The sequence below is a fragment of the Patella vulgata genome, chromosome 3 (assembly GCF_932274485.2).
Source record: "Patella vulgata chromosome 3, xgPatVulg1.2, whole genome shotgun sequence".
Lineage (NCBI taxonomy): Eukaryota > Metazoa > Mollusca > Gastropoda > Patellidae > Patella > Patella vulgata.
The window spans coordinates 17083631-17107539 of record NC_065881.2 but is presented as its reverse complement, the minus strand read 5'-3'; the positions used below and the strand labels follow the sequence as shown (position 1 = coordinate 17107539).

General features: G+C 36.0%; 2 protein-coding genes across 4 annotated transcripts in view; one reads left to right on the top strand and one right to left on the bottom strand.

Annotated features, from left to right (window-relative positions):
* Positions 1-258: 258 nt before the first annotated feature.
* On the top strand, positions 259-13242 carry LOC126816803 (uncharacterized). Its single transcript, XM_050543526.2, has 11 exons — positions 259-426; positions 773-785; positions 1568-1700; positions 2586-2748; positions 4237-4404; positions 5637-5790; positions 7286-7334; positions 8621-8847; positions 10333-10523; positions 11202-11278; positions 12927-13242. Exons 1-11 carry the CDS (start codon positions 396-398, stop codon positions 13050-13052), a joined length of 1332 nt encoding a protein of 443 aa, XP_050399483.1. The 5' UTR covers positions 259-395; the 3' UTR covers positions 13053-13242.
* A 1686-nt stretch (positions 13243-14928) lies between these two features.
* Positions 14929-23909, bottom strand: part of LOC126816800 (A disintegrin and metalloproteinase with thrombospondin motifs 16) — a 104950-nt gene continuing 95969 nt past the window's right edge. For 2 of the 3 annotated variants that reach the window (XM_050543516.2, XM_050543517.2), the window contains exons 21-24: positions 23252-23437; positions 20735-20947; positions 19295-19442; positions 14929-18498 (exon numbers count right to left, since the gene is read on the bottom strand). In XM_050543516.2, the coding sequence (XP_050399473.1) occupies positions 18389-18498; positions 19295-19442; positions 20735-20947; positions 23252-23437 (657 nt within the window). In that variant the 3' untranslated portion in view covers positions 14929-18388. The remainder of the gene's footprint in view (positions 18499-19294; positions 19443-20734; positions 20948-23251; positions 23438-23909) is intronic. The other variant, XM_050543518.2, reaches the window with a different exon arrangement.

Here is a 23909-nt window from a genome sequence, read left to right as displayed (position 1 = left end):
TAAAATTTACAGGTACACAGCAGTATTTTTAAATGGTATTGTATTGTTGAGTAATATGAGCTACTCACAGTTTTAACAACGCGAAAGATTATATTTTATTGTTTAAGAATCCATATATGCAAATATTACCACTTGCCACTAATGTATTACCGGTATAAAACTATTAATTTGGTTAATAGTTGTATATGGTCAACGGGAGGTAACTCTATTTAACATCCTATTTTTTGGGTACTGCAAGCAAATTACGATGGACTTCATTTGAGACTGGATATCTGAACGTTTTCCAACAGTTCTCATGAGTTCTTGTCCCTGATTTTACCTCAGCTGTGGAAGCCTAGGAAGGGGATCAGAACACAAACTTTAGCTGGAATTGGATCCTATGAATCGATTACAAAATGGATATAGGTGAACTTGAATTGTACACAGGTGATTTTTTTGCCAGTCGATTTGAGGTTCTGTTTTGACTTTTGTCACTAGAAACATTTTTGTCCAATTTTATAACTATTGTTTTTATTTTTAGTTTATACTTTATGTTTAGTCAACTTTTTTAGTGCAGCAAGATCAGATATAGCCTACTGTCAAATATATTAACATGCTCAAAATTTGCCTGGTGTAGCCAATTATGTATTTTATGGTTTAGATTAGGCAATATCCAGAAAGATATATTAGCCTAGGGCAGGCCTAATATTATAATAAAAAAATTAATCAACAATACTTTTTCTTTCTCTTTTCTTTTTTCATGTTAATTGCTGTTTGCTGAATAATTATGAAGAAGCCTTAGCTTGGTAATAATTTATCTGTCAATTATAAAAGTTGTGTGATCATCGGAATGTTAACTCTAATCGTTCATTTGTTCGTTATGGTTAATGTCCGCTTCCACCGAGCGTGATACCATACCATAGATAAAATATCTCTTATGAAACTTGCCAGAAGAGCCAGTCGTGTTTAACCCATATAAGAGATCTATAGTTTTACAGCTAGGCTTAAACCAAGTTTGGATGTGAAATCATTAAGTGTGTTTCTTTATGAATTCTTTCCCCAGAAACATGTTTAAAGTTAAAGTAAAGTCAAATGATAGACCAACGCTTTGAACACATAGGCTAAATAAGTATATGTACTAACTGGTGAAATGAAATGAAATGAGGTTTTAATGTCCTACTTTTCTGCACCTACTGGGGTAATGAAAACGGGTGTACGCGATACAGTGATGCTGTGAGGAAAATTCTGCCTGGACAACAGTACTAATTCGTTATTTTAAGTTATATCGAATACGAACTGTCATGAGTTTTTTTACATTTCTGCCAATAGGTACAATGTACACAAGACCATGTTTGTTTTGTCCCATCTGAACGACTAGATGTTATCCATGCCAGGCCCTCCGACCTGCACCATGGGAAACCAAGCTTACTAACTGGTGCTAATAGGGGCTAACTAGTTAGGGTTGTAGTTAAAAACCTCTGTGGCCCAAACATCAGTGGCTGAATCGTCAAACATTTTGTTAAATATAGGCTAAATGTTTCTTCTACTAAGGATCAAGAATAATGATTATTCATATTTTTTGTTTCAGTTTAAAGCAGACGTTATATGAAGGAAAGAAAGATTCCAATGTAGATATTCAATTGATGCTCTCCAATATACAGAGATGTCAGACAATTGTTAGAGGCTTCATAGCTGAGAAAAAGGACTCTGTTTCAGTTACGGTAAATATACCATGTCATTTGACATCAGTGGCAAAACTGTCAAATTGTAATGACCAACTGTGGTCATCCAAAGTTACAGAATGCAAGTTGTATTACAAAAGCATAAATTGCAGAGAATATAGGCCTATGACTATCTATTCATTTCCTTAAAGGATGTCTAGAAATATATGATTTTCTAAACTTAGCGAGAGAGAGAGAGAGAGAGAGAGAGAGAGAGAGAGGGAGGATTAATGTCCACTTGACACAAACTAGGTCATTTGGGGATTAATATGGTTTATTTATTTTTTTTTTCAACAATTCTAGGGGTCTTTAGAAGTGGGAGGAAACGGAGGACCAGGAGAAAACCCACAAGGTTGGACAGGCAACCCTACTCCTTGTCATGTACAAGCGGGGAATCGAAAACCACCACATGACTCAATGACAGACCTTATGATCTAACATGCACACGTTAAAATATTCGTCCATATTGTGTTGTTTTTGTTGTTCTGAACTCTCTATTCTATCAGAGGGATTTGATACATGGACCTTATAAATTATAGGATGGTAGAAGCAGCTGGTGGTTTAATGTCTGCTTGTATAGTGATATCGCAGACAGAGGCTGATTAGTACAACATTTGAGCTTTAAATCATACGGTCTGTCATTGAGTCAGTGTTCTCCTTTTTCGATCCCCAACTTGTACAAGACAAGGAGTGGGGTGGCCTGCCTAATCTCTAATGGTTTTCTCTGGGTTTTCCTCCACAACCAAAGATTTATGAAATAAGATTTACGAAAATCCTGAAATGATGTGACATAGTTTATGGTGAATGGATATGGATCATGTGATCCACTGTGATGCACGAAAAATTGATGAATATGCTTTAAATGATTTCTTTTACCATTTTTAGTCTGCATTACTAAATTTAGAGTTAAGTTTATGCTGTCATGTTGATATTTTGATGAAGAAAATCCACCAATTAAATTCAGGAAGAGGATCTTCATTGATATCACCATCCACAATATCATCATCTACTTCATCTTCATCATGTACTGGAGCCACAAACATACCTGGTAATTGTATTTATACAGGGGATCACGTGGTTAAGTGGGTAAGACGCTAGCTCGCTAGCCTGGAGGTCGGGTGTTCGATCCCTGCATTGGCCGAGAAAGTTCATCCAGATTTTCCGGCGTGGTTCTCCCTTGTCAGTGATGCAGGACGGAGGGACTGACAAGGAAAGCTGTCTAGTCGTTCGGATGAGACGAAAAACCAAGGTCCCGTGTACACATTGGCGTGCACGTAAAAGATCCCTTGGCAGTTGGAATTCGATATAAGAGTAGGCCGTAGTGCCGCTGTCCGGGCAAAATTTCCCTCATAGCACACTGTATGGCGTATGCCCGTCTTCATTAGCCCAGGTTAGGAGCAGAACAGTAGGACGTTAAACTCCATTTCATTTCATTTCATTTTGTATTTATACAGTTATACATATTATATAGTATTCAAAATGGATTGAAGTGAAATGGGTTTGAACATACAGTAAACGTCGCATAAATCGGATCTTTGCTCAACTCGGATAAAATCATTTAGACCCTTTGATCCTGTACCTTTTTCTTATTAAATTTCTGTGTGTAAGTCGGATCTTTGCTCAAATTGGATCAAAATGTTCAGTTCATCTGATCTAATTCGCCTAAATCGGATCGGCAGTATGTTCAGAATCTGACTAAGTCAGTTTCGTCTCGATGGTCTAAAACACGGTTAGGTATTCCATGCACAAAGCCCCTATCATTTTGACTCAAATCCGCCTATTTGACGCAACGCAATAATACAATTTTCCTGGAAAATTCGAAACTCGCAGTCTGCTGTACGAGATACTTTCCGGGAAAATTGAGGACATTTTTCAAAGACGGTGACAAAACGGAAGTTACCTACTCGCACCAAAAAGGAAATTATCTACTCGCACATACGAACAAAAGCTTGAAGAAATGTGCCTTTGAATCAGTTATTATCCAGCTCTTGCAGTTTATTTCTAATCGAGCTAAGATTGAATTTTGATCTTTGGCTAAATCGGATCTTTGCTTAACTCGGATAAAATTGGTCAGTCCACTTAGATCTGACTAATGCGAAGTCTACTGTACTACTGTTATGCACCAACTGGGCTAATGAAGGTGAAGGAAATTTTGCCAAGACAGTATTTTCTTTTTTTATCATCTATTTTTGAATTATTATAGCAAGAATGGCCAGCTCTTTAATAAACTTTTAACTAATGTATCTTTATTATGACAGATGGTAATGTGTGTTTATAACGTTATAGATGGTAATGTGTGTTTATAATGTTATAGATGGTAGTGTATGTTTATAATGTTATAGATGGTTATGTGTGTTTATTATGACAGATGGTAATGTGTGTTTATAATGTTATAGATGGTAATGTGTGTTTATAATGTTATAGATGGTAATGTGTGTTTATAATGTTATAGATGGTAATGTGTGTTTATAATGTTATAGATGGTAATGTGTGTTTCTAATGTTATAGATAGTAGTGTATGTTTATAATGTTATAGATGGTAATGGAGAGGATGTACAGAAGAAAAATCGACGGTCAGCTATAAGTGATACTATAGTTAAATCAGGAACGATAACATTTGATGATGTGGCTGGTTTACAAGATGCTAAAACAGCTTTAAGAGAAGCCATCATTATGCCATTTATATATCCTCATCTCTTTACAGGTAAAGACTCAATCCAAGATTAATTATACTAACTTATGCTTCTTTTTTCGTGTAAAACGTTTTTGGGTTGCCTTCCTTGTTGTGAGTTAGTCTTCATTTTATGTGAAGCCTGTATCACTGCAGTGGACGCTTATGGCCGGCTTCTGGTTCCATTCCCTTGATTTGATTAGTAATAGTATTGTCAATGTGATACAGTTAGTATAATTCAGGTACTTTATTTATTTTGTAAACCCTTGTCAGTGATGCAGGATGTTTAATTTGTTCCGCTGGATTGAAAAACCAAGGATCGATGTACACATTGACATGTACGTAAAAATAACCCTTGTCAGTATGAATTTAAAATAATTGTAGGCTGTCGCGCAACTCTCTGGGTAAAATTCCATCACAGTAAAGGGCATGCCTGGGAAGTATCCTGACAGAACATATTTCAGGACTGTACTCCCTCAGCAATAAACAACACAAATTTATGGGGTAATATACAATCTGATTAAAATACAGATCTATATTTCGTTTCGTTTTTTATACTTTCAATGGCCTACACTACATGAAGATCTGACCGGTTGTACTATAAGGCCCATGTAAGGGGTCGTGTAAGGGGTCGTACAAGTGGCTTTTGACCCTATGACATCAGACATTGATTAATCAATCAGCGTTGGCATTTCTAGTGGTTTACCCACAGTTCCATGCATGGCACGCCAAGAAGTCGCCGTAACAGACTGTTTCTTTGGCTTATCCCTCACTTCAGCCAAAACGCCAATAATATAACAACTCTTCCAGATCCTAATGTGGTAAAGACAAGTAAAACAAAATTTTGAACTATAAAAAACGAAACGAAATAGGATCTGTGTTTTAATCAGATTGGGTAATATGGGAACCTGGTAGTACATTATCAATTTCCTCGCGACCCACATGTATCACCAGTAATAACATGATTTAGTAATCAATTTTCAAAGCATCAAAATATCATTTAAAGGAATTTGAATCCCTTGGAAACTGGGATTCACAGGGCTTCAGTGAGTAAGGAGCTTGTTTACTAACCAGGACGTCCCAGGTTATATCCCATTGTTCGCAGACAAAGTTCCTCTGTATTTTTTGGTGTGGTTTCCACTTATCAATGGTGCAGGACAGACTCTTTGGCAAGGAATAGCATGCAGTTCCATTTTATGGGACAGAAACAAACTTCCTTTACAGTTTCAATTCAAATTTATTTACTAAATTTGAATTAATTCAAGGTGGAAGAAAACCATGGAAGCGCATTTTATTGTATGGTCCACCTGGTACTGGTAAATCACGACTAGCTCAAGCAATAGCCTCTGAGATCAAGTCCACCTTCTATTGTGTTTCCAGTGCTGATATCATTTCTAGTTGGGTTGGTGAAAGTGAGAAGTAAGTTTAATTAATATTCATGTTCATATAATTATAATAAATGTCATCCATTATTAAAGGATCTAATTCTCTTAAACATGAGCCAGAGAGGGAGAGAGAGAGAGAGAGAGAGAGAGAGAGAGAGAGAGGTGTCTTTAGCAGTGGGAGGCAACTGGAGAACCCAGAGAAAACCCACAAGGTTGGACAGGCGACCCTACTCCTTGTCACCACGCCAGTTGACTCAATGACAGGCCTTATGATACAGCGTTCAGGTGCTAACCATTCGGCCATCCAACCTCCTATTTAAAGTTGTGGCTCAGTGGGGGATCACGTGGCTAAGTGGGTAAGATGCTAGCTCGCTAGCCTGGAGGTCGGGTGTTCGATCCCTGCATTGGCCGAGAAAGTTCATCCAGATTTTCCGGCGTGGTTCTCCCTTGTCAGTGATGCAGGACGGAGGGACTGACAAGGAAAGCTGTCTAGTCGTTCGGATGGGACGAAAAACCGAGGTCCCGTGTACAAATTGGCGTGCACGTAAAAGATCCCTTGGCAGTTGGAATTCGATATAAGAGTAGGCCGTAGTGCCGCTGTCCGGGCAAAATTTCCCTCATAACACACTGTATGGCGTATGCCCGTCTTCATTAGCCCAGGTTAGGAGCAGAACAGTAGGACGTTAAACTCCATTTCATTTCATTTCATTTTGTGGCTCAGTGAGCATGGCACAGACTCACTAACCAGATGGTCTCGGGTTTAATCCCAGTGTTGGCTGAGATAGTTTCTCACAATTTCCCCACAAAGGCCTTGGCAAGGAAATGTATAAAGTGAAAAACTGAAGTCCACCGAGTTAAAAGAAATCATGTCATTTGGAATTGGATGAAGATTAGGCACACACTACATGCGTCGCCCATCTTCAATAGCCTGGTTGGGGAAGAAAAATAGACAATTAAAACATCAGGCCACAAGTTTACAAAGCATTCTCAGACTTAAGTTAAGAAGTTTTTCAAAATTGTTCACCTTATTTTAACTAGAATATGGCCCTTTATAAAACTTTTTTTGTTTTAATGTATCAAATACATCAATAAGAAACTATGTGCAAAGTTTTGTGTTTCTGGATCAAAGATATTTCTCATAAACAGTGATTGAAAGTTGAGTAAATTCTTAAGTCAGAGAATGCTTTGTAAACTCGGGGCCTGATTTCATTTTATTTCTTTTTCAAATCAAGGTGGATTGTACAAGCCACACCAATTTGATTTTCTATGATCCGAGATCTTGATAAAAAAAAAAGCCACAGATGTTTTGAACAGTGCACCCGCCAACCAAGTACTTTTGGATTTTAAATTAGTGTTTTTCTTTAAGAAATGATAAGAACAATTTTTAGCAGGTGTTCCTGAAGAAGAGAAAATCAACTTGGTGTGGTGTAGAAAGATGAGAAGATTTTTAAAAACTTTTTAGATGTGTTGAGATTGTTTTTGTGGAAATCTCCCTGTTGAACATGACATGCTAAATATATTTTTTTCAGATTGATAAAAGAGTTATTTTGCCATGCGACAAGTAATTCAGGACGCTCAGTAAGTTAATATTTCTTGTCTTTTAAAAACTTTCAATAAGAAATACAAATCTAAATCATAGAATGTTCTGGCTTCGAATCCCTGGGATTTTTCAAGCCTGGTTTTCTTGTCAGGTGTAGCATGCACAGTCATTCAATGAACAATCTGATTAAAACACAGATCCTATTTCGTTTCGTTTTTTATAGTTCAAAATTTTGTTTTACTTGTCTTTACTACACTAGGATCTGGAAGAGTTGTTATCATTGACATGTTCTGGATAATGTGAGGAATTAGCCAATGAAACGGTATGTTACGGCGAGCTTTAGACGTGTTTTGCACGGAACTGTGGGTAATACACAAGAAACATCAATGCTGATTGGTTAATCAAATGTCTGACATCATAGGGTCAAAAGCCGCTCGTATGACCTCTGACGCGACTTATCGCTACAACCAGTCAGATCTTCATGTTGTGTAGGCCATGGAAAGTATAAAAAACAAAACGAAATATAGATCTGTATTTTAATCAGATTGTTCAATGAAGAGAAGACAGAAACGTGAGTGTGAATCTCTGTAGGATAGAAATCATAAATGGGATGGCTGAGTGGTCTAATGGGTGCACTTTAGATCATTGAGTAGTCAGGTGGAGTGGATTCAATCCCAATATGTTGTAAATGACAAGACAAGAGGGTCGTCGACCTAACCTGATGGGTTTTCCTCTGTTTCCTCCACTTTCCTCCTTCGGGCTAAAGAACGAGTTTGTCTTGAGGACGTTTAATTCCATACCATATATGTTAGTCACCATCCATATTCTCCCTAGCTCTTGTCCTCTCTCTCTCTCTCTCTCTCTCTTTCTCTCTCGGCCCACTCACACTCTGTTTCTTACTCCTCTCTGTTCACACTTACACTCTATCTCTCTCTCTCTCTCACCATGCACATTCTCTCTCTCTTGTCCTCTCTCTCTCTCTCTCTGCCTGTTCACACTCTGTCTCTTACACACTTCCTCCCTTTCACACTCACACTCTATCTCTCTCTCTCTCTCACCATCCCACATTCTCCCTCTATTGTCCTCTCACTCTCTCTGCCCGTTCACACTCTGTCTCTCACACACTTCCTCTCTTTGTCATTCAATCTCTCAAACATACTCTCACTCTTGCACACTTTTACTCGCACACACTCTCGCTCTCTTCTGTTCACTCTCTCTAACACCTCTCCCTCTCCCACTCTCTCAGACAGCTTTCCATGTTGTTGAGTATTATTGAAAGACTTGATACAGATGTCTATGATTTTATTCCTGTTTATCTAACCAGGTAATATTTATAGATGAGATAGACAGTATAACCCGTCAGAGAAACACCAGAGAAGAAGAACATACTCGTAGAATTAAAACAGAATTATTAAAACAGATGGAAGGGGCAGACAACTCTGATTCAACTGATAAAATATTTTTATTGTGTGCTACTAACTGTCCATGGGAACTAGATGTTGCTTTCTTAAGAAGATTCCAGAAGAGAATTTACATTCAGTTACCAGAAAGGTGACATTTTTTGGTGACTTTATTAATTTTTTACAGCTTAAAGATACATTATGGGAGATTAGATAACGAGTTGGCAGTTCCCACTATAATAGTTAAAAACTAGATAATGTAAAGGCAATTTGCTGAAAATTTCATTAAAATTGATCCACTATGAACCGGGAATTAAGCGATTGAAATTTCCGTCTAGCCTCGATCATCATTACTAAAGTCAGTACGATAAACAGCATAGTCTTGATTATCCATTTAATCATTAAATCGTGAAGGAAAGTTATGCAGTAAATCGGCTCACAATCCAGTAAATATCGCAGGCTAGTGATGCCATCGAGAGTTGATTATGGTCTGGATAAGTTAATTAATGTCTAATTAATAATTTAGATAACATTTCAGGCCTAAAGAAAGACCTGCAATAGGCAGATTTAGCTCTTGCATAATGTATGTTTAATCCATGCTAAATTCTACTCAATTTTATATTTTAACATTTAATTAAGAAAAGAAAATCAAAATATCAAAGTAAATAATCTTTCGGCTTGGATTCAGTCAACTAAAAAAGAGGCCCATCAAAATATTTTACCCTTCACTTATAAGTGGTTCTGGCATGTTTATCTGCAGAGAAGGCCAAATGTAAGACGTTGGCTATCTAACCATGAAGTCTCTGGTTCGCTCCCAATTCGTTGGCCGAGAATGATCCTCAGGATTTGGGGGGTTGGATGGCCGAATGGTTAGCACGTGCGTGCTGTATCATAAAGCCTGTCATTGAGTCAACTGGCATGGTTTCGAATCCTCGTTTGTACGTGACAAGGAGTAGGGTCGCCTATCCAACCTCGTGGGTTTTCTCTGGGTCCTCCGGTTTCCTTACACTGCTAAAGACCCCTACGCGCAAGCAAATTATTGAAATAAAATTAAAACCATATGTTAGTCCCGAAATGACCTAGTCTGGTTCGAGTGGACGTTAAACCCTCCCTCTCTCTCTCTCTGGTTAGTGAGTCTTTGCCTGCTCACTGAGCCACAACTTGAAATAGGTTTGATGGCCAAATGGTTAGCACCTGCACGCTGTATCATAAGGCCTGTCATTGAGTCAACTGGTGTGGTGACAAGGAGTAGGGTCGCCTGTCCAACCTCGTGGGTTTTCTTTGGGTTCTCCGGTTTCCTCCCACTGCTAAAGACCCCTCCCTCTCTCTTTCTTCCCTTCCCCTCTCTCTCTCTCTCTCTCTCTCTCTCTCTCGCTAACCATGAAGTCTCTGGTTCGCTCCCATTGAGTTGGCCGAGAATGTTCCTCAGTATTTTTTGACATGGTTATCCATTGTAAGTGGTGCAGGACAGACAACCTGGTAAATATACATTGGTGTGTAAGTAAAAGAACTCTTAATTGACAGTTGGAAATCAAAATAAGAGTAGGTCGTAGTTGCAAAATTTCACTTGTCTTCATTAACCCAGTCGGTGAAGAAAAGTAGGATGTTATTTGATTTAAAATGTGATATTTTGTAGAGATGCTAGAATCCAGTTAATGAAACTTCACTGTCACGGTAGTGATTGTAATATAAGTGAGAATGAATGGAATAGTTTAGCTGATGCTACAGAAGGGTATTCTGGCAGTGATATAGCTACTATGACACTTGGTGCCTTATTCCAACCCATTAGAGATTTACAGGTTGCTAAATTCTGGCACCATCTCCCAGGTTTGATTGTTTTTACCTAGTGTTGTATTAACTATCTACTTTTCTTGTCAACAGTGGTATGCAGAGGTTTGGTTGATCTGTGGCCATATGGTAACACGTGCGCATTGCATCATAAGGTTTGTCATTGAGTCAAGTACTGTGGTTTGGAGTAGGGTCGTCTGTCCAGTCTTGTGGGTTTTATCCAGGTCCTCCAGTTTTTGTCAAAAGCGAGACATCGCGCAATGTCTTAAGCTCGAGACCATTAAACAACTTAAAATACAGACACTCGCATGTGCTTTGCAATGAAATATGTCACACAGGTCCGAAATTTTAACTAGTATAAATAATGTACACTTGGCACATTGCCCGTACCATTATTTGAAATAATAATAGCCAACATCCAAGGATGAAGTCACATCTGTATTTTAATGTGTTATAATGAGTGGAATGCACAAAGCAGGATATGCTTTCACTTTCTAGAACACCTCATTGAAAAGTTCATGCAGTGAACAGTTTCTGCTGTACTTTCGTATTTAGGAAGGTCAGGTTGTTGAATCGTCCAACATGTACGTTTATTGAAATAAAACTCCACTATATCATGTTAGTCCTGAAATCACCTATTTTGTTTTCAGTGGATGTTAAACCCCATTTCTCTCCTTCTTTTATATTCATTTTTTGTCTGTGTAATTTCTTTTATAGATGGAAAATTTGTACCTACAGAAATTCCGTATCCAGATAGTATTGAAACATGTATGACTGATTTACCTCCAGATAAGGTACACCATATTGTTTACTATCAAATTGGATCATAACATCTATGATGAATTGATCTCAAAATTATCAAGTTGTCTGTGTTTTCTAGAGTACGTGGTACCACGAGTAGGCTATGTTCAAATAACTCAAAACTATCAAGTTTGTTATTCGAATAACTCACAATCTGATTAAAATACAGATCTATATTTCGTTTAGTTGTACTGGAAGGTCGTGTCAGGGGTCATTCAAGTGGCTTTTGACCCTATGACATCAGACATTGATTAGTCAGTCAGCTTTGGTGTTTCTAGTGGTTTACCTACAGTTCCTGTGCATGGCACACCAAGAAGTTGCCATAACAGACTGTTTCATTGGCTTATCCCTCACTTCAACCAAAACACCAGTAATATAACAACTCTTCCAGATCCCAGTGTAGTAATGACAAGTAAAACAAAATTTTGAAATTTAAAAAACAAAACGAAATAGGATCTGTGTTTTAATCAGATTGAATAACTCAAAATTGTCAAATTAATTGTGTTTTCTAGAGCATGTGGTATGACAAGTAGACTATATTTCTACAGCCATTTCAAATGTTTATTTTTCTTTAACCAAACAACAAAGTGGTGTTGATATGATAATTCACCATTCCATACTATAAATAAAAATATGATTTTAATTTGCGGAAGTATTAGTATATTAACAGTCAAGTGGAAGCTCTTGACTTTGTAGTTTTTAGTACAGGTATATTAAGATTATCTTAATGGTTTCCGTATGGATAATTGTTACCAGACAACCCGATCAGATAAAAGTGTGATATTTGAACCCAATCAAATCATCTACTTAGGATCAAATTCAGATTAAAACAATAGAACACTGAACTCCTGTGTGTCTAGTTGTTTGGATGGGACACAAAACTGAGGTCCTCGTGTGAAGAACACTGGACAGTTGGAAAAGAGAGTAGATGGAAAATTCTGCTACCATGTAACAATAGAAATAGAAATTACCATGTTTATCTCATATGACTAGGGGGAGTTGGATGGCCGAATGGTTAGCACGTGCGTGCTGTATCATAAGGTGTCATTGAGTCAACTGGCAGGGTTTCGATTGTTCACTTGCACGTGTCAAGGAGTAGGGTCGTCTGTCCAACCTCATGGATTTTATCCGGGTCAGGGGGGTTGGATGGCTGATTGGTTAGCATGTGCGCGCTGTATCATAAAGTCTGTCATTGAGTCAACTTGCAGGGTTTCGATTCCCTGGTTGTACATGACAAGCCGTAGGGTCGCCTGTCCAACCTTGTGGGTTTTATTCCTCCCACTGCTAAAGACCCCTATGCTCAATAAATTGAAATAAAATTGAACCATGTGTTAGTCCCAAAATGACCTAATTTGTGTCAAACGGACATTAAACCCCATTTCTCTCTCTCTCTCTCTCTCTCTCTCATATGACTAAAGTATTATTTTGACCCTGTTCCATCCAAAACAATAGATCATTATCTTCGAATTCCACAAGTCGGCAGTTCCTTTACTTGCATGCCAATGTGTACACGGGTGGACATTGTTTTGTCACCCCATTCGAACAACTATGAAAACTTACCTTATCACCAGAAAACTTCATTTGACCCTTTCTTAAATTTGTTTTCCTTATGTGTTTGATGTCTTAATTCTTTTTTTAAAGATACAACCAAGAGAAGTTTCACACAGAGACTTCATTAAATCACTTCAAACTCACAGAAAAACAGTTTCTGATGAAGAACTCAAGAAGTTTGAAACCTTTACAAAGTGTTATGGAGAAAGTGGTTAACTTGTGGAAAGGTGGTTAATTTGTTATTAAGAAACAGTGGTCAATTTGGTTTTAAGAAAAAGTGGTTAAATTTGTTATTAACAAAAAGTCTTTAATTTGTTATTGAGAAAGGGAATTACCGGTAGATTTATGAAAGCTGTTTAAATTGTTAAATTGAGAAAAGGTGTTTAATTTGTATAAAAAAATAAAAAAAAAACAGAACAAAAAAGGCTGTTAAAATCAGTTTAATATGTTAAAAACTGTTGAATTTGTTAAAAATTGTCTAATTTGTTAAAAATTGTCTAATTTGTTAAAAAAAACTGTTTAATTTGTTAAAAATTGTCTAATTTGTTAAAAACTGTTTAATTTTTTAAAAACTGTTTAATTTGTGAAAAACTGTCTAATTTGTTCAAAACTGTTTAAGAGTTGAGATTATGTTTATTTTTCATATAGTGGTCATTTGTTATTTGTTTAAGTTTGAAGATTATGAATACTGTATGGGTATGTACAAGAAATAACTCTAATCATACTAATCAAAATTATGTTGGTGAGAAAATTTAGATTTAGCTTTTGAAATTTAGTATTTGGGCTAAAACATTCATATTGGAATGCAAGTGTTTATAATTAAAAAAAAAAAAAAAAATCTGTTTTTAGTCAGAAACTATCAAATTGTCAAATTTGTTCATTTTTTAAGAGTCGATGTTTGTAATCTTTTAAACAATAATGTTAATTTGTAATAAGAGAAAATGATTAATCGGTTATAAAGAAATAAAGGTCAAATTATTGGTTTATGAGAGAATGGTTCATTTATTAATAGTTCATGTTATGGAGATTATATGAGGTATCTGTAAATTTATGAGAGAATAGTTCTTTATAGTTCATAGTATGGAGGCTATTATAAGGTATCTGTTTTATGAGAGAATAGTTCATCTATTTTAATAGTTCATGTTATGTTGTGGAGGCTATGAGATATCTGTTTTATGAGAGAATAGTTCATCTATTAATAGTTCATGTTATGGAAGTTATACTGAAGTATCTGTTTTATGAGAGAACAGTTCATCTATTTAATAATTTATGTTATGGATGTTATATGAAGTATCTGTTTTATGAGATAATAGTTCATGCTATGGAAGTTGTAATGAGGTATCTGTTTTGCATAATTTTCTAGTCAATATATAAATATGTTACACAACTTGAGTTTGTTATTTTTGCTTGTTAAATATTATGGATTAGATTGGTCAATTCCAATGTTATCCTGTCATGTATTTATACAGCTATCACCACAGTAACGTTCATATGATGTCGAGTGGCTCAGTGAGTGAGGTGCTGGCTCACTAATCAGGGTCTTCAGGTTTGGATCCTGGAATTGACTGAGATAATTTCATGGGATTTTCCTGCATGGATTCCGATTGTAACTATATATTTGCAGATCTCTTTTTTCTTCCTGCAGACCATTTGTACTTTGCAGATCTATTCTGCCAACAGAATGCAACAGTTTTTTGTGTGATGGCATACATCATCCTACTGATACTCATTTCATCTTTTAGACTGGAATACAGAGATGAGGTGATCAAGACACAAGAACTTAATATCCAATTTGAGTCTCATACCTGAAACAGTTTAGTCACAAGTCCTACTCACTAACCGTAGTGGGAAAACGATTCTTCACCAACCTATTCCAATAGCCTGTCATGATTTTGAGACATCCCGTGACAATGATTACACAGTCAGCTCTGATAACTGTTTTACAATGTGTCATGACTTTGCGACATGCCACGACAATGATAACATAGTCAACTCTGATAACTGTTTTACATGTGTCATGACTTTGCGACATGCCACAACAATGATAACATAGTCAGCCCTGCCAACTGTTTTACGACACAATTCATGGATACTCGACTTATACATTTTATTGAAACATTTTATCAAAATATTTTTTACAAATGACAATTTAAATTGTATTGTACAACAAAAAATACCAAAAATATAATTCTAGAATTGAAATATCTCCAGGTTTGTTTCAATCCATTTTGATTTATACATTATTAGCTATAGGTAACTCCCCAGTGAAAATGTTATTAAAATTTCTGTGAAATCACTTCAAGAAATTTCTGTGAAATCACTTCAAGAAATTTCTGTGAAATCACTTCGAGAAATTTCTGAGAAATCACTTCGAGAAATTTTGTCAACATTTTATTGAAATGTCAGTAAAATCTCAATGAAATCTCAATATCCAAAAGAGAAATTTGCAAAATTTTACTGAAATCACTGTGAAATTTCAATAACATTTTGACCAAATTTCTCAGTCGAATGTCAATATGTATTTTAACTGGGGAATTCACATGAAGACTTTTCAATGTAAAGAAATGAATTTGTACAATTATTCTACATACTGTTCATTTATCATGATCATTTAAAATTCAACAATAGAATATTTATTTTTACAACTAGCACTGTGAATAGTAGATTATAGCACTAACATTAACAAAATAAAAATAAGTTTCACAAAAATAATTGAGAAAACACGAAGTAATAGGCAGCACCCTGGGGCTTGTTTCATGAAATTTTAACTAAGATAAAATCCAAATTTTAGTAATTTGATTGGATAATATTAGATTGATTTTAGTGCTTAGCCAATCAAAATTGAAATATCTACTAAAATTTAGATTTTATCTGTAGTTAAGATTTCGAGAAACAGGGCCCTGGTCTTTCACGCATCAATTATATATAATATATATATGCACATGGACAATTTTGATTACAGAAAGACAATGACTACTTTAAGAAAGTAGGTTTCATGTATAGGCCTGGTATATGCAGTGGCCTGGTATATATTATATGCCTAGTATATGCATTCGCCTAGTGTATCCATAGGCCTGGTAATAGGTATACACCTAGTATATGAATAGGTCTGGTTATATATATATAGGCCTAGTATATGCGTAGGCCTGGTTTTTATATATATATATATAGGCCTAGAATATGTGTAGGCCTGGTTTATATATATAGGCCTAGTATATGCATAGGTCTGGTTTATATATATTTATATAGGCCTCGTAAATGTATAGGCCTATTTGTATACGCCTGATTATATATAGGCCTATTATATGTGTAGGCCTGGTTATATATATAGATAGGCCTAGCGTAGCCCTTGTATATGTATAGACCAAGTATATGCGTAGGCCTGGTTATATCTAGGCATAGTTTATGTATTCCTTTCATAAAACAATCACTGTTCTATCTCGGTGTCATAAAAATGTAAAATATATTGTTACAGGGACAGAAGGTATTCTCATAACACCCATTTAAAAAAATTCTTACTATCTCTTTAATATATTAACAAAAATAATGAAATTAGAAAATATCTTAAAAGAATTTAAAGGCTTTTTGAATACCACATACTCCTATGTAATAGCAGCCTTATATTTATGAAAAAGAGCTTGAAGAATTAAAAAATAAATAGGTCTGGCCTAAAAAACATTGCACAGATATTTTCAATGTTTATAAAAACTTTGATAAGACAACAATATATAAGGTAGATACCTACAAACAAAATATTCCACATCATAGCATAATATTACAATAATATAACAAATTCACACTTAGAGATTACATAGAAATATTATAAAAACATACAAGATTAAACTTCAAAAATATTTACAAAAAAAACCGGAAAAAATGATTAGATATATTTCATATTATTTGAACCAAAGATGAACCAACGACAAATAATGTACACTTAAAGAATAATATATTTCGTGGATTTCAACCTTTTAAATATTCTGATGATATATATACTATATACAGGCATTAGCAAGTGGTGGATCTACTATAAAACTAATGACGCTGAAGTTTCAGGGGCCCAGAAGCGACTTTAGTACACATTACATAAAGATACATTATGGGAGATTAGATAAAGAGCTGGCAGTTCTCACTATAATAGTTAAAAACAAGATAATGTAAAGGCAATTTGCTGAAAATTTCAGTCAAATTGATTCACTATGAATCGAGAATTAAGAGATTGAAATTTTGGCCTAGTCTTGTTCATCATTACTAAAGTTGGTAGGATAAAAAACATAGTGTCGATTATCCATTTCATGATTAAATCATGAATGAAAGTTGAGCAGCAAATGGGATCATAATCTAATAAATATTGCAGGCTAGCGATGTCATCGAGATTTGATTATGGTCTGGATAAGTTAATTAATGTCTAATTAATAATTTAGATAACATTTCAGGCCTAAAGAAAGACCTGCAATAGGCAGATTTAGCTCTTGCATAATGTATGTTTAACTATTTTAGGTCTAACAGCTAGTGCAGGGCTATCTACAGATTTAGGGGCGTTAAGGGTAAATTGCTGCTGGACTTTATAGACTATTAGTCAAAATGAGACGTTCTAATTTATTCCTACTACAACAAATTGCAAATATTTTCATGACATTACGTAAAAAAAAAACGTGTAGAAAAAAACAGGTTATATAGTCAGTAATAATAAAATCTGAAGAACATTTAATTATAATGGTTATGTATTTTGTGTTTCCTTTTATTCCTACGACCTTAACCCTACTAGGTACAAGCAGTGATATAGCCCTAGACTCCTCTTTAAATCTAAGTAAAATATGGCCAAGCCTCTCCAGCTCTCTTCCACCAAATTGCACTCAATGCATTCCCACATTTTTTTGTGACAGCCCAAACCAATTACCTTGTAATATTGCTCTAAAAAGAGCCTAAATCTTAAAACATTGTCAAGGTATGTTTACCACTCCATTAAATTTTTTATATCCACTGTATTGAAATTATAGATAAAAATATCTAAGGGAAGCAGAGTAAACTCAGGGATAGCATAGCAATCTCGGTGGGACAGGCCTATTGGAACAAAATTCATATGGGGGGGGGGGGGGCTTCTAACGTAGCAAGACAAAACGGAGGGGGGGGGCCAAAGCACCACACCACCTTCAACACCCTCCCTGACCCTGATTCCTACTGGCGAGGGAGAATAGCATAGCAAACTAGTAGGGAGGGAGCATAGCAAAACTCACACTTTCAGTGCACTGTTATTCAGAACAAGCAATCTCCCTTCAGCAAATTCCTGACTACATTGTGCACTTTATCATAATGCACATCCATTTTGTTGAACATTCTAAAAGACGCTTGAGGTACAAATAATTTCATATTTCAATAAAAATAAAAAAAATAATATTATCTATGAGACCTATAAGTAAGTAGAACTAAATGCATGACTTGTTTTTTGACAAATAAATACGACATCACAACCAAACACGACGAGATCTTTATATATATGACTTTGAAAGGTTTTCTCTCTCATTAATTGAAGAAATTATGTTAAAAGATGATCAGCTCCTTTCACAAGTTTTACAACATCTGTTTCTGTAATACTGTTGACCACAAGCTCTATGATGGCGTACTAAAGGACACCATACCTCTTTATCTTCACAAACAGGTTCTAAAAAAAAGACAAACAATAATAATAATTGTCTAGTTATTGTGCAAATTACATTGAAGCAAGAAAGTCATAATGAAGAGCTGTGATGGATCAGTGAACAGGAGATCCTCAGGTCAATCGTGGTGTTGGCCGAGAGTGTTCCATAGGATATTCCAGTGTGGTGCAGGACAGAGGGTCTGCAATAACAGTTGTTCGGATGTGACGAAAAGCCGAGGTCTCAACTAAACGTTGACGTGCACATAACCTTTACAGTTGGAATTTGAAATAAGAGTAGGCTGAAGCGCTGCTGTCCGAGCAAAATTTCCCTCATAACACACGGCATGCTGTATACCTGTCTTCAATAGCCAGGTTGGTGTGAACTCACACTGTTAACGGTTCAAGCTAACGAGTAAAACAGGTGTAATTCAGCTGGTGCGAACTCCAACTGTCAATGGTTCAAGCTAACGAGCACACAGGTAGACCTCGTCTAGTGCAAACTATAAGCAAACAAGTAAAACAGGTGTAATTCAGCTGGTGCGAACTCAAACTTTCAATGGTTCAAGCTAACTAGTACAGATTTGGAACTCGGCTGGTGCGAACTCCAAATGTCAATGGTTCTAGGCAGCAAGTACACAGGTGGACCTCAGTTTCCCATACCACCTAAATAACTAGAGACTTTGACAAGAGAAAAGCCAGGCAGAAAAATCCTGAGGAACTTTCTCTGCCATCAGCAGGATTGAATCCAGGACCCCGTGATTAGTTAGAGTACACTATATCTCCCCTAGGGAAAACAAAAATATGAGACAAACGATCTTACCATCTTGTGAAGGACATGTTCCACTGTCACATGGTTTTGAGGTAGTTGGTTTTAGATGAGATAAACATTGATTAGATCTGGAATGAGCTGTCTTATCAACACACTTTACATTACGTCTCTGAAATCCATGGCCACAGCTGGCTGAACACTACAGTATAATATTGATCATATATTATTATAATATAAGAAAAGCAAATAAAACAAACAAGAATCAAGAGAGAGAGATATAAAGATATGGGGTTTAATGTCCAATCAACACAAACTAGGTGATTTCGGGACTAACATATAAATAGGGGTTGTTAAAGCAGGAGAAATCCACAATGTTAGGCAGACTGTAAGGGATTGATCCCAAGAGTTAGAGACAGGGAGAACTTATGATCTAAAGTGCACATGTTAGACCACTTGGCCACCCAACCCTCAACTTGTACAAGTAGTATATCTAATGATTAAAGGACAATAATGGTGTCAGTCATTATCACATATGTGATAGAACTGGTTGCTACGATAGATGAGTAATAAAAGTTTCATGAATCGGAAGTGACGAACGCAAAAGGAAAAACACAAGTTATCCCTCTATATAACTGACTGAAGTGACGAGTGATAACAGATGGCGAATTTCTGCTCACTAATAATTCCTTCGAAGACCAAAAGTTGTTGTGTGAGACTGTGAGAGGATATCTGACAATTCATAAAAAGAATTGACTGCCACTAGATAAGAGAACACAATAGAAAAACAGAAAAATCTGTGCATTACCATGATTTTATAAGTTATATAGAGGGATAACTTGTGTTTTCCTTTAGAGTTCGTCACTTCCGATTCATAACACTTTGATTACGCATCTATCATAGCAATGATCTCTGAGTTAAAATTATATTTGGAATGTGTTTAACGAGTTCTATCACATAATAATATGTGATTATGACTGACACCAATATTGTCCTTTAACAGCTCACATGTACAACCAATTGCTAACCACCCGCCTCCATCCCCTAAAGCATGCTCCAAAGTAAAGTCTTCAGCAATAACACAAGCTCGCATTGTTAAAGTAGTCTAATGTAGGTTGGAGATACTACAGGACAGGAAAATTGAACACGCATTCATCTGTTTGATTATTTTTACATATTAGTGACTTAATAAAGATTGAGAATAATGAAATGAATACCCAATACCAGAATGAATTTTATTGGGAGTCTAAAGGGTTAATGGGGAAGCATTAATAAAGCAGAAGGATCATATAGCTTTCTTAAACTCTGTTTTGTTAAGAGAAAATGTGGTATTAACCCTTTGCTTTGGGGATGGAACAGATTTATTTAATCAAATAATCAAACAAAAATTTGCAAACTTTAAAAAAACCAGTTAGTTAAATCAAGCATTAGATTTTATGAAATAGCGCAGAAATTAAAATCAAAATTAAAACAAAAGGAATAAATCATGCAGACCTGTGTCCAATCGGAAACATGCCATGTATGTCGTTGCCATGCCAATAAAGCTTGCGGACAGGAAACTAGCCAACAGGCTTCTTCCATCCGGACATTTGGTTTAGGTTTGTGACGGCAGTTGCGTTCACGCACTGATTTACGTTTTCCATGAATGTTGATTGCATTACACTTGAGAAAGCGTGACCTATGACCCTGGCCACAAGTTTTGGAGCACTAAAGCAAATAAATTAAGCAAATAAAAGCAACAACTAAAGGATATATATATATATATATATAGGTATCAAATTAATTGGATCATGGGATGGATGAATCTATATTATTCACAAGAACAATATCACTAAATTATAAAATAAAACACATGCAATTGTCACTGGTAGGGGCATTAAAGAAGGCCTACTGGCTTGGTTCAGTTTGCTTTTTAATTCTTAAAGCCACTGATATCATTTGATGAAATATTTTACAAATTTAATGGTACTGCCCTTGTGTAAATCCTTAAAGAAAACTTTCACTGAAAATGAATTTGTCCTGATATTTAGAGATCATTATTTTTCCAAATGAAAATTTAGTCTAAAATAAATCATGCCTTATTAAGAATGGACAATGAGGTCAGTGAAAAATTTCTTTAACTCAATTAATAAATCATTATTTTAATTTTATTTGCAAGATTTGGCATATATGTCTAATTATTGTTGTCAGTAAAAATTGGTTGACAGAATCAAAACTGTTTGACTTTGAAAGTTCTCAAAAGATATAGGAGCCACAGTGGCTCAGTGATTAAGATGTTGGCTCGCTAATCTGTAGGTCCCGTGTTCGATCCTGGTGTTGACCGAGTAAAAACGTTCATCAGGATTTTCCAGCAGGGTTCCCCCCTGTCATTGGTGCAGGACAGAGGACCTGGCAAGGGACAATGTATAGCTGTTTAGATGGGACGAAAAACTGCAGAGGTCCTGTGTACACATTGGCGTGCACGTAAAAGAACCCTTTGCAGTTGGAAATTCAATATAGAGTAGGCCATAGTGCCGCTGTCTGGGCAAAATTTCCCTCATAGCACACTATATGGTGTATGTCTGCCTGCATTAGCTTTGGTCATTCTGAGACTAACAATGTATAGCTGTTCGGATGGGACGGAAAACTGAGGTCCTGTGTACACATTGGCGTGCACGTAAATAAAAACCTTTGCAGTTAGAAATTCGATATAGAGTAGGCCATAGTGCCGCTGTTTGGGCAAAATTTCCCTCATAACACACTAAATGGCGTATGTCTGTCCTCATTAGCTTTGGTCATTCTGAGACTAACATATGGTCACATTTAATGCTTTGGAGGAGAATTTTGTCTGGACAACAGCGTTTCTGCCTACTTTTCATCACATTTCAACTGTCAAGCATTCTTCTATTAGATGTCGCCAATATGTACTTATTTGAACAATGTAAATAAGTTTAAAAAATCAGACGAGAGAATTGATATAATGAGACATATTTTAAATAAATGAAATCATTCAAAACATTTTGTAAGAAATTCATCAATTCATAATTTAACATAACAGATCTCACTCCTTGTCACGTACAACCGGGGAATCGAAACCCCGCCAGTTGACTCAATGACAGACCTTATGATACAGCATGCACATGCTAACCATTTGGCCATCCAACCCCTCAAAACCTTCTGGGAGGCATGGTGGCTAAGTGGGAAAGACTCTGGCTCACTAGCCTGGAAGTCGCGTGTTCGATCCCTGCATTAGCCGAGAACGTTCATTGGGATTTTCCAGCATGGTTTCCCCTTATCAGTGGTGCAGGATAGGGGGACTACCAAGGACAGCTTTCTAGTCGTTTGGATGGTACGAAAAACCCAGGTCCCGCGTATACATTGGCATGCACGTAAAAGATCCCTTGGCAGTTGGAATTTGATATAAGAGTTGACCATAGTGCCACTGCCTGGGCAAAATTTCCCTCATAACATATGCCCATTTTCATTAGCCCAGTCGGAGCAGAAAAGTAGGATGTTAAACCCCATTTCATTTCATTAAAACCTTCTGGCCAAGTTTTACAGTAGCAATTCATGTAACCTCTAAACAGAGACATAAGCGAAATATTGATATTTCTAATGAAACAAATGGGATTAGACTGCCAGTCAAGCTCATAGTTACTTGAGAGCGACAGACAGAAATCAGGATGGTTTAGGGGTGTTGGTCCGTCATTAAATTCTTTTACTGTATATAATCATCATGTTAGTAAATGAGAATGACAGGCGGTAATTGGGATGGCTTTGGGTTGTTGGTCCATCATTAAATTCTTTCACTGTATATAATTATCATGTTAGTAAATCAACGTATCCATCTAGTATTTCTGAATTTACCATGCAGAATTATAAATCAAAATAAAAACACACAAAGCTCACGATAACAGTTCTTACAATATTTCAAAACATAATTCATCACTTTTTACCATAAAATATAAGCTGCCTTATTAATTCTATTTTCAAAAAATATCATTTATTTTATTGAATATAATCGATACTTACTGGTCCCCAAGGAGAAATAATCCATTCAAATCGTCTAACACAATGACGTTTTTTACAATGTCGTGTTTTGGGAGGTTTGTCGTTAGTTTTACACATGGCATCTGGTAATATTCGGAATCCTCTAAGTTCTTTGTTTCGACATAAAACCTTTCTTTCTTGTCTTCCTGTCCCACAATTCACAGAGCACTGTTTATTAATAATAATTAGGACAATTATATTTATAACCGTCATAGGTCATTGTGTGGCATAATAAAATATAATACAATAAATATTGCTACCGTAATGCTAGGTTGTCACTATCAGGATTTGTGCTACGATTGAGACCGTGGTTTTAATTGTGATGATCCTATCAAGTCTTATCATATATTGAGGTTAGTCGTAGCAATCGTGTTGATTGTATCAAAACAATCAGAACGTATCTGAAAGTACCAGATCGTCGACTCAGTAGGGAATTATTATCATAACTCATTGCATGACAGTGAGAACCTAGCTTTAGGGTTATACCACATTTCATGTCATTTCATTTGATATAAGTATACATGTATAATATATATTTCAATACACCTGGTTGTATCTCAAAATACTTCAATACACCTTGTTGTTGTTCTTAGTGCTTAAACATACATTATGCAAGAGCTAAATCTGCCTATTGCAGGTC